A 12,005-nucleotide genomic window follows, 5' to 3' on the forward strand; every position below is an offset into this window, starting at 1 on the left:
CGAGATATGACGCGTTATATGCATTATGCCCAAATTGTTCGGGTTGCTCGCCTGAAACTCCAAATACTTCCAAATCAAAGGTATATATACCATATACATATGTGTCTTCACAAAATCATCAAGGGGAGGGGGTCGTTTTAACTCGAAACTGCGATCGTTACCAAAAGCATGTTTTAGGTCCGGTAAAATACGACACTGTGATCGGTACAGAAGCATGTTTTAGGTTAAAAAAATACCAGCCGGTTACCTAAGATAGACCTTACCTCAGTCAGAAGGTACTCCAAAATTAATAAATCCCAGTCGTCCCATGGCGATTGCAATTACTCGTGTATATTGGACATGGCTACCATACGGGAAAGAATAGGTCTGAGGCACCAGATCTCCCGATTGCCATGTCCTGATCCACTCCGAGGCGGAAGCAGCCGGAGGTAAACTCAGTACTGGATGACAACTGATATCCCCAGTTCAAAAGGTAGGCGATACTGCCACCTGGCGGGATTCGATCGTCATTGCAATTCCAACGTAGGCAGCTGTAGTGTGCCAGGGAGACCCAGGCAGCTCCGAGTGAGTGTTTAGAACGGGGATCAAAGGAAAAATATCAAAGGATCAAAACCCGAGAAAAGTCGGGTTTGGTGCTCAACGGTTGGCGACGAAACCCGACTTTTCTCGGGTTTGGCAGGCAAAGAGTTAACATGTTGTGAATTGAGAGGTGGAGGATAAATTAAACTCCATCGTGGAACACTTTGCCCCCCTTATACAGACCTGCTTAAAACCTCCGAGCGGAAACATTCTAAACCGCTCCAAGGTTTAGTTCCTGTCGCGATATTCCGCTAATACGGTAGCTGGCGGGAAATAAACATGGACCGAAGCCACTCCCTAGCAACGCAATTCCATTGACGACTTGATAGTTTGCCTGCAAAGGTCGATTCAAAAAGAAAAAACATGATCCGCGAAGCTCGTAATATCCCAGAGGGACACCGCTAATTCCGGTCTCACAACATGTGTGTGTTCAGATTCAGGTTCCTTTATTGTCACTTATTTCAGTACTTTACAGCAAGAAGAGTGAAATTATATTTGTTGTGGTCCCTCGACCATAGCAGCTTCCAATAATAAAATACAATACATTTTGCATAGAATAAAGTAAGATGACTAAAATAAGATTACTATAGACAGTTCTAAAAGGTGTGCAGTGCGGATCAGGATGTAGATATTATAAATTAAATAACAAAATGGCTATGTACAGTTCGGAACAAAATTTGTGTCATGATGAGCAATGTGCACATTTTTTAGCAATGTGCAATGCGGTTGTCAGCCGCAACAGTTGCCTGGAGATGATGGGTTGTTTGGAATAAGGAGACAAATGCCCAAACACAAAGGTTTTCCTACAAACGAGGATGTAACGTTTACTCTTGTGTGAGTGGTCTTTAAAAATATTTCACATTCAGCAGCTGCAGGCTGTTTTACCCACAAGTGTATCATTTTGTTCAATATCGCTGAGATCCTAGTGTAGAACACTTTTATTAATTGTTTTTACACACTCACATTCTAAGTGGCATCGTCTGCCTCATTATCTCTCTCCAGGTTAATATTGATTTAAATGAGACTCCAGGTTTGCGCCATAATGAGGCTCATCCAAGAGACGTTGGTTGGTTCCAGGGAGGCCGGAACCGTTCTGTAGCGATGAGCGTAATGAGGGCGATGGAGCGCTCGTGTCCACTGAGCCGGGGTAACATCGCGGTGCTCGGAGAGAGAGAGAGAGAGAGAGAGAGAGAGAGAGAGAGACGAGCGCAGACGATGTGAAAATACCTCGGAAAGCTCTTCACATAACTCGTACGCACGGAAAACGTAACTTCCTTCAAAAATCCTTTTATTATGAGGGCATAATCTAGGATGCTAACTGGGTCTTTCTCAGGTTCTACAAACCGGTAAAACCCACAGCGGTAATAATTCTAAATGGGAGTTTGGATAGAAAAAAAAACTCACGAGTGGCTCAGGTTTGCAGATGGTGAAACATGTTTGTAATTCCTACTAATGTTGAAGGAAAGTGTGTGTGTGTGTGCACGCGCGCGTTAGGGCTGCACGATTTTGGGAAATAATCTAATTGCGATTTTTCTGACAGATATTGCGATTAAATGTGCGATTATAATTTTTAAAAAATTAAGCGGCTCCACAGAGGTTTATTGTAAAATGCGGCTTGCATCTGGCCTACGCGGTGGGTTTTTTCAGGACACCGAGCCTGAAAATTTTTCTTTTTACCTGGGAATCGATACCGGTACCCAACGCTACTTTTTTTCTGTACTTTACTCTCCCTCTCTGAAGTCTAAACTTCACAACACACAATCTAAAACCCCTTACCTCCCTCTCCCAAACCGATCTTGTATCTCAATGGGACTTCCTGGTTAAAAAATAAATAAAATTAAAAAGTTGCGGTTTTTTCTTTTTGATAATTGCATCATTCCAAATCGCGATTTCGATTTAAAATCCATTAATCGTGCATCCCTAGTGTGTGTGTGTGTGTGTGTGACGGAGCTCGCTCTCTCTCCATCCTCCCCTCCAACGGATCTATTACCAGGGTAAATAGAGCAGCCCCAAATGTCACAGATCCAAGTCCGCCCCCACCGGCAGCGTCGGCTCAGTTCAAACACTCCACAGTAGAGAGAGAGACTCTTTGATACTGTTAGCTTTGTGATTTTTCTCCCCCTCCTCTCTTTTTCTTCCTCGGATGTAATCTGTCGGAAATATCTTTCTTTCTCTCTCTTTTCTTCCCCACTTGTTCAGTTGTGTCACTGGCTCCGTCGCTGCACGGCTTGTAACAGACAAATCCGTGTTGTTTAATGTGATGTTTATTTTATTATTCCGTCGCGTCACACAGTGTGTTGTGTTGTGAGCTGTGATGATTGTTGGCTCGTTGGTGTATAAATGAAAGCTCCTCTCCTCTGGCTCTCCAGGCAGGGCGGCTACCCGGGCATGGCCCCCATGGGCGGCATGGGCCCCGGTGGCCCCTACAGTCAGCAGCAGCAGCAACAGCAGCCGGGCAACAGCTCAGGAAGGATGACCCCACAGGGGCCCCCCTACAACAGCCCCCCGCCCTCAGGTACAGTGGACAAACGCCCCGAGCTCATCTAAATTTCTGGTCCTTCCAAATCAACCAGACTCGTGTAACAGGCGTAGTAATACGGCGGCGTGAGGCTCTATTCTAGTCGCGATACACAGCGGACTGGCAAAGTTCTGCCCTTAGTTACTGTTGCTATGTCTGACACACTTTTCAAGATGAACTCTGCTAATTCTATCCATCTGTCTCAGCTAGGTAGGCTGCGGAAATGAAAATAGAATTGCACCCCCCCCCCCCCCATGTCTGTCAACAACACCTGTCAAACATTCCTCCCTTCGTTTGACTACTGTCTGCTTTGCGCTCCTCTTCTCGCCAATCAGAGCATCTTATTCGGCGTGGCATTGTAGGAAGGGGTGCCTGGACACAGATGGATAGATACATTGTCCAGTAATTTGTTAGAGTTTCTCTTGATACAGTAGCCTTTCACCCGCAGTGCGGTGCCCTCAGGTTTAGCAGTAACTCTCGTGTACTTCTGCACATTAACGATTATCCCATTATTCCCATGAAATCCTCCCCACCCGTCTGTCCCGTGCAGGACCCATGCTGATGCCGGGAGAGGGGATGGCCGGTCCCCCTGACGCCAAGCCGAGGCCCGAACACAACAAGGAGGGCAGCGCTCCTCCTCCTCCTCCTCCACCTCCTCCTCCTCCTCCTCCTGCTGCCGCCGCCGCCCCAGAACCAAAACCCAAACCCAAGGTACCTTCTCCTGCCACCTCGGCTGACCACACTGGCTTCTCACTAGCTTGCCCTCCCGCCAGTTTGCTCTCAAAAGCATGTTTTCTAATAGCGGCTGTGTTTTCCAGACACACACCGAATGTGTGAGAATGCGGCATCCTAACAACGCAGACCAACAACAACAACAAAAGACATGCAGAGAATTTGAAAAACATCTGTCTGTTGTGAGCGTTTCTAAAGGGAATATGTTGCGGAGCACTCTCTGTTTCACTGTAGCCTACTTTCCTTCCTGTCAGATAAGAGGAGAAAATTATTCCTAGCACTTGTTTTCTTTTTATTCATTTTTTCCTTCCTGGCAGAAGCCATTCATCTATTATCTACTCATACCCTCTTCAGCAAGTTGTTTATTATTATACCACTCGTGGTTCTCTTGAGTACGTCTCGTCTTTTTTGTGGAAGTGACACAGGCGTACCAAAATAGCCCCACCCCCCAACTCTATAGAGACGTTACCGCTCACAATGCACTCTCATTAGCTGCTGTTCCTTTTAGTCACAATTTCTGTTTGTTTTTTTATTTTTGTGTTTCCCGTGTTTCCTCTCATCTCCTACCTTGTATAAAGTTCCCTCCTCTCACCGGTTTGGTTTCGTGCTCCTCCAGGTGCGAGAAAAGATTCTTCCCCGCCATTTTCTGAGTCGCTTCACCTCATTATCCAGGCGTTTTGGAATTGATCTGGAAAGATGTCGTTTCTTTCCTCTCGTTTGATGATCTCTCCTGGGTTTGCCTGCTCTGTGGCGGCAGCTCCTCACGACGGGCAAAAGCCAGAGCGCGACCAGAGCACATGCTTCCTGTTTCCTTTTCCACCACAGAACTCAGGAATGGGTAGAAAAAGGCCTTTCCTTTTTTTGTGATTAAATTTTTTTAATTTTCAAACATGAAACAACACAGTTCACAACATAATAACAATAATACAATCCATACAACAATAATAATACATAAAAAGACACCAAAAGTATCGACTCAACACTACAATGACTAGACAATAAATAAAATAGATTGTACAATTAACACCCTAATTAACTCCCTCACCACCCATCACAGACTGCATCCCAATCAAAATCTACATCCAACTCCGGGATATCCTTTCTCCAAATCGTATCAAGGGGGAGGTCCTTATACGAGGACGTAAGTAAATGGCGATACAAGTCAGAAACGAAGCCTCTCGATGTCTCTTTGTCATAAAAGAATTTGTGAAAACAGTGACGCTCTAGTGGAACATCCCATGGAACGCCATGAGCCCTCAGGGCTGCTCTTATTTGTAAATAAAAGAAAAAGGAGGTTCTGGGGAGATCAAGTCAAGAGTTTTATTTGTCACGGCATACAAGTATACAATGAAATGCGGGGGGTCTTGCCCGCAACGATTGTGCATAATACAATAATAATATAATAAGAATCCAATAGAACGACATTGTGCAATAATACAAGTAATCAAAGTAGGGCATATCGGTATATGTACATGAGTTATTTACAGAGCATGGTAGGACATGCTAGGTCCTGTGGTAGTGCAATACACTGTTGGCTACGGATGAGGCACTGGGTCTTTATGTACACTGCTATACAATGCTATATTATACAATCTCAAGTTATACTATACTATTCTTAAAGTGACCTTTCCTTTTGTAAAGTGACCATAAGTGTGAGCGTGTGCAGAATGAGTGTGTGTGTGCTCATGTTAAAGTGGCTGCTAGTGTGTGAGCGTGTACAGTGTGTGTGTTGTGTGTGTGCTCATGTGTGCTTGTGTGTTGGATTGGATAGATCTTGGAAAGATCGGAGACCAGTTATCGAAGATGTCTGCAACTAATGACTATTTTGGTAATCGACTAATCTGTCGATTATTTTTTCGGTTAGTCGACTAATCGAAAAACAATTATATAAAAAAAAAAATTAAATACAAATATTTTTTTTTTTTTGCACTACCTATCTTTGTGAAAGTGGCTTCTCAGCTCTGGTCCAGCTGAAGACAGAGCAGAGGAACAGATTGGACATTGAGCATGACCTCAGAGTTGCTTTGAGACTCTTGTCAGGACCAAACAACATCCCCAGTTATCCCATTAGTTCCCCCAAACGTACTGTCGGTCTGTTATGTTAAGCTAAGAAGTCTTCAGCTGGCTGGACCAGAGCTGAGAAGCCACTTTCACAAAGATAGGTAGTGCAACAAAAAAAAAAAAATTATATATATATATATATATTTGTAATGACTAATCGACGCAACAATTCCTCGTCAACGATTTTTTTATAATCGACATCGTCGATTATGTCGACTAATCGTTGCAGCCCTACCCCCAACGTATGGATACCTTTCTTTTCCCATCTAGGGTACCTAATAGGTTGTTGTCCAATAAGGAGTAAATTGTTATTAAATAGAGGGGAATGTGTGTGCCATTTATGGCGGTTAGTACATGCTTTCTGGGTATCACGCCAGGTCTGAATCACATGTGTGATAAGCGGGCCAAATCGTAATTTGCATTGCTTAATTGAAATGTTGGTATACACAATATCTTGAAGTCTATGTGGGGACACCATCTTCTCCTCCAATGGTCGCCAAGACACAGCTGCTTGAGTGTCAAACCAAGTGATCAGAGGTCTCAGAGAGAAAGCTTGAAAATAATATTTATAGTCTGGAAATGCTAAGCCTCCATCGAGTTTACCTCTTTGGGCAGTTGATCTCTTCAAGCGCGGGCGTTTATTATTCCAAACGAATTTATATGAGGCAGAGTGCAACTTCTGCCAGTAACCAGCAGGAGGAGGCAGCGGGAGCATCAATTCTGGGTAAAATATTCATTTTAATCATTGACGCACAGGCCTGTAATGATTTTTATTTATTTTTTACCATCTGTTGAAGTCATTTGTAATCCTGTCACCCAAGCTGGAGTAGTTATACCGTACCGTCTGGCTAATAGTAGGGAATATTTCAGTTCCGAGACATTTAAAGTGCTCCACCATAAGTATGTTTGCAGGCAGAATGGTAGCCTTTGCAGGCTCATTAACTGGAAGAAAAGCATATTTTGGCCAGTTGATCTTAAAGCCGGATAGGCTGCCAAACTCATCTATCACATTGAGAAGATGAGGTAGAGAGACTGAGGGATTCTGCATAAACAGGAGTACATCATCTGCGTATAAGCTGATATGGTGCTGTGTGCCCTGAATTGAAACAGGAGATATAATTTGGGATTGTCTTATGTATTGAGCTAAAGGTTCAAGAGATAAGGCGAAAAGGCCGGGACTAAGAGGGCAACCCTGTCTGGAAGAGCGCGAGACAGAAGAGTGGCGAGCAGAACTTTCCTGTTAAGATCATGGCCGAAGGCCCTGTGTAGAGAACTATGATCATATGAATAAAATCCTCTCCCAACCCCATCCTTCTAAGAACTGCCCACAAGTAAGACCACTCCAATCTGTCAAACGCCTTCATTGCGTCCAAGGACATGACCGCTGTAGGGACTGCCACATCCTTGCTGGCATCAATCACATGTAGTAACCGTCTGAGGTAATGTTAGCTAGGAGAGCTGGTTAGCCGGCATGCCTTGAGCATAGCTTAATTAGGCTAAGGCTTGTTAGCCCGATTCACGTAGATAGCTCCGCCAAGAGAGATCCTTCCCTCCCGACCGGCTTATACGTTAGCATATAGCTCATTCGAGTGAAAGTTATGAAGTACAGTTCGTCCAAATACAAACTCGAAAAAAGATAGTATGCATAACAGTCAATGCGAAGTCCAGTTGCGAAGTTCAATGCTCAGACAATAAAAAGACTAGTGCGTCAAAAAGCACAAGTCGTCTGAATTATATTTGAAAATAGTCAATGTACATACCCATTTCTGGAGATATATAGCGTAGATAATACCATGAATGTTACCGTTCTGTTGAATCGAAAGGCCGTGTTAGGAGAATGGAACGAAATAGTTAGTTGAAAGAGCCCGATAGCCAGCATAGCTTGCGCTAAGCTAACCAAGGCCCGAAGCTCTGCTACTCCCCGGTGCTCGTCGCCTGCCCCGCCGGGGGGCGGCTCACCATCCTCGGACGTGGTGGACGTCGCCATGTCGCGTCTGAGGAACCGCTCCGCTTCGGACGCCGATGTGAATAGGTGGTTGACGGACACAACTCCGCGGCCTACCTTGATTTTCAGAGTCGCAGGGTAAATTAGGAATGCTTCTATGCCCCTCTCACGAGCAATCCCCATGGCTTTCGAGAAGGCCCTGCGGCGCCTGGCGGTATGGTCGTCGGTGAATCTCAGTGTATAGTTGCCCATTTTCGGGGGATGTTTTCTTGCTTCTCGTAAAATAGCCTGTCTTGTAGGGAACCGCAGGCAGCAAAAGATAAAAGTGCGTGAGTGTTTGGCTTTATCCGAGGGGCCATTTCTAAAAATTCAATGCGCTCGCTCAATCTCCGGTGTTTTAATGGACGGAAACCATTGAGGAATCATCTTTTCTAGGTATGAAATCGGCGCGTCTTCTTCAATGCCCTCGGGCAAGCCATAAACTCTAATATTACACCTCCTGTTCCGGTCCTCCAGATCCGCTATCTTATTTTCGTAATAATGGAATTTCTCCCCGACCTCCGACAGTTCAGCGCCGTTGGTTTCAGTCAAGATTGCCACCTCCGCCGTCCTTTCCTCCACTTAGGTGATCCGTGTGGTCGCGCTAGCTAGCTCCTCCTGGAGTGAATCCAGTCTGCTGGTTAGCAAGAGCATGCTAGCGTCGAGCTCAGCGCGGAATAGAGTTCTGATAAAGTCACCATCCGCTTCATTCAATGTCCCCTTCTTATTCGAAAATGTATTCGCCATCACTGTGAAGCAATATATGAATGTATGTCGTGAAATTAACGTCGTAATTGATATATATGTGGAGTGGTCACTGAGCTCGAAAAAAATCACGTCGCCATCCGACCTGATCGCAAACCGGAATCAGAAAAAGGCCTTTCCAAGTGCATCAAGGCAATTTGCCTTGGCGGTACGCCTAAAGACAGCTTCCATAAAGGAGGATGTTGTTGTCATGGAAACGAGACGCTATATCCTGCACGGATGGCGTGTTAAGGGCAATTCCATGCAAATGTCAACCTCACCATGAAAAAATTTAAATAACATGATCATAACCAAACCAATTTCAAATGTATCATCAAGGTCTATATTTTGAAGTACAAAATAGATTTGATCGTAATATTTATGAGAATGCATGTTTTTTCACACTACAGGAGGAGACACAATGATATGGCTGAAACGCTAAATTGTGTTTGCGTTTTGGAGAACCGCTAAAAAACGCGCCGACAACAGCGTGTAGTCTACACGGAGCCGTTGTTGCGAAAACGCCCATGCGCAGTAGATACCATCTGCGTGCCCTCCGGTGACAACAGAGAGCTCCCAGCTCCGTGTCCCTGTGTCCCAAATAGCTGCAGCTACCATGTGTTGTCAAGTTATTCTTATAAGGACCCCAGTCCAAGCTACAACAGTCTGCATTCCCTTAACAATTGTTTGTATTGAGCCGTATTGTATTGTACCCATTATGCAATATGTTAAATAAAGTTTACATCCATTCATTCTGCTAGCATTACCACTGGCTAACATGAGCTAGCATTAGCTATCAAACCCTGTTAGCTCAAAGCTCCTCTTTCAACTTAACAAGCATTAAACAAAATGGCCCAGTCATCTATTCACCTTTGTTTAATACACACAGCGTTGTCTCTAATGTTATCTAACCACTGATAGCTCCCGATATCATCAGTTTGGTGCTGGCTAAGTAGCGTGAGCTAACGTTAGCTTCTAGCCACAATGCTATAGTGTTATAATGGAAAATTCCATTGACGTTAGCATGCAGCTAACAATGCTACCGATCTTTTTTTAGACTAAACTATCCGCTCTTGGTGGTCACTTGTGTTGATGTTAGTTTTGTTTCATCAACAAATGACAGGCAGAACACACAGTGAATGTATCCGTTTTGTTTATTGCACTTTTATTAGGCTTTGCTGAAAAAGAATTGCTGCATTGAGTAAATAGGCAAGATGGTGGCGCGGCATAGGCGCCTGCCTTGTTGACATTTTCTTTGCTGGAGCTTCCAGGAAGTGTATTGGCACATTCAAGTTCTGATTGGTTGAAATTGCCTTCATGTTTGCCACCTACTGCCACCTACTGCTTTGGCAGTGTACTACATCAGTGTGCTCGGGTGACAAAAACGAAAAAAAAACGAAAGTGTGACTCGAGGCGCACGACGTCGCGGCGAAACGCATATGACAATGATACGAAAATGAAACGAAAGGTGTAACCGCAGCTGTTGTCCCAGCCCCCCACCCCCTCTCCCCTGTCCCCCAGCCCTGCTAGTCTGTCCTCTTATCACGGGGAGGACAGCGATAGCATTAGCAGTCCTGCCTGGATAAAGAACACCACCAGTCCTGTTTGATTTGTTTTGTTTTGTTTTTGTTTGTTTTTCTGGTTCGGTGTCAATTTTAGTTTTTGTGTTTTCTTAAAATGTTGTTTTAATATTTTTGTTGTGATATTTGTGGGTTAAGACGTTCTCATTAAAGGCCCAATTAGTGATTGTTGTGACTATAACAATGTGGGGTAGGTTCACATACTTTCTCTGAACTGTAGATGGGAAATATTTGGAGCTTTCTTCACTCATTGTAAATAGGAATATAGCTCGGTTTTGCGCCAATGTTTTACAAACATTACCAACATAAAACACCTTTTGCAGCGAATACCATCAAAAATGCATTTACCTGTTAGTGTTAGTCCTTGTACCTTGTATCAAGAGCCCAAGTCAATCAGCAAGAGAATGAAAACACACGCTCTGTTCCTAATTCTCAATGTTTGACAGTCGAACTACGCTTTTTATTTATGCTTGGATCACTGATTGGGCCTTTTTAAGACATATTAGGTTCAATGAAGTTTGAATACATTTCATGCCTCTTTCTCCCCGAATTCCCCAAAAACCTCATAATCCAGGAGCCAAAACGACCTCTGTTCACATTACCTGATCGATGTCGATGAGAAAGTCACATGACGTGACCCTGTGGGACGTGATGGTGCCTCGTGTGGTAGAACGGTGTGGTTTTCTCACACCGCATAACACTCCCATTCAACTGCGGTTGAATGACTTGAACAACAATATAGTCTGACCCTCTGTTGCTGGCGCTGACCTGTCTCTGGTGTAACGTGATGGTTGTCATCGTGGCTTGAGATGTCTCACCGGGCAACGCTGAACTGTGTCTTCGTCCCCCCCCTCCGCTGTGTCTCCACAGAAGCCCAGCGCGGCCACCATGACCAACGAGAAGATCACACGCCTGTACGAGATGGGCGGGGAGCCCGAGAGGAGGATGTGGGTGGACCGCTACCTGGCCTTCATGGACGAAAGGGGCACCCCTGTGCCAAACCTGCCCGCTGTGGGCAAGAAGCCCCTTGACCTGTGCAGACTCTACCTGTGTGTGAGGGAGATAGGAGGCCTGGCCATGGTGAGTATGAGTGGCTGAGATAGGAGGCCTGCCCATGGTGAGTATGAGTGGGTGAGATAGGAGGCCTGGCCATGGTGGGTATGAGTGGGTGAGATAGGAGGCCTGGCCATGGTGGGTATGAGTGGGTGAGATAGGAGGCCTGCCCATGGTGAGTATGAGTGGGTGAGATAGGAGGCCTGGCCATGGTGGGTATGAGTGGGTGAGATAGGAGGCCTGGCCATGGTGGGTATGAGTGGGTGAGATAGGAGGCCTGGCCATGGTGGGTATGAGTGGGTGAGATAGGAGGCCTGGCCATGGTGGGTATGAGTGGGTGAGATAGGAGGCCTGGCCATGGTGGGTATGAGTGGGTGAGATAGGAGGCCTGGCCATGGTGGGTATGAGTGGGTGAGATAGGAGGCCTGGCCATGGTGGGTATGAGTGGGTGAGATAGGAGGCCTGGCCATGGTGGGTATGAGTGGGTGAGATAGGTCACACTGGTGAAACGCTATCTCACCTATCTGCCGTCTGCTGTTGGGATCAAGTCTCTTTGTTGGTTGTGGTAGGAAATCTTAGAAAAGATAATATCTGGTACAAATTGTGCCAACAACTATTTAATTAGCTTACAGTCGTAAAATATTCATTTTCTATGCTTTAAATCTAAAACTAAATACGTTAAACTAAATTTTGTTATATAGTAACACGAGATTAAGTACACCTGCCTCTCATCCGTTCTAGTGTTATTGTGGGT

At 45.1% G+C, this 12,005-nt stretch overlaps 1 protein-coding gene across 1 annotated transcript in view; it reads left to right on the forward strand.

Annotated features, from left to right (window-relative positions):
* Positions 1–12,005, forward strand: part of arid1b (AT-rich interactive domain 1B) — a 122,496-nt gene that overhangs the window by 89,848 nt on the left and 20,643 nt on the right. The window contains 3 exon segments of the mRNA XM_084314256.1: positions 2,949–3,094; positions 3,648–3,808; positions 11,069–11,278. Of these exon segments, the coding sequence (XP_084170382.1) occupies positions 2,949–3,094; positions 3,648–3,808; positions 11,069–11,278 (517 nt within the window).

This window comes from Notolepis coatsorum (assembly GCF_963971535.1).
Source record: "Notolepis coatsorum genome assembly, chromosome: 5".
NCBI classification, from domain to species: Eukaryota; Metazoa; Chordata; class Actinopteri; order Aulopiformes; family Paralepididae; genus Notolepis; species Notolepis coatsorum.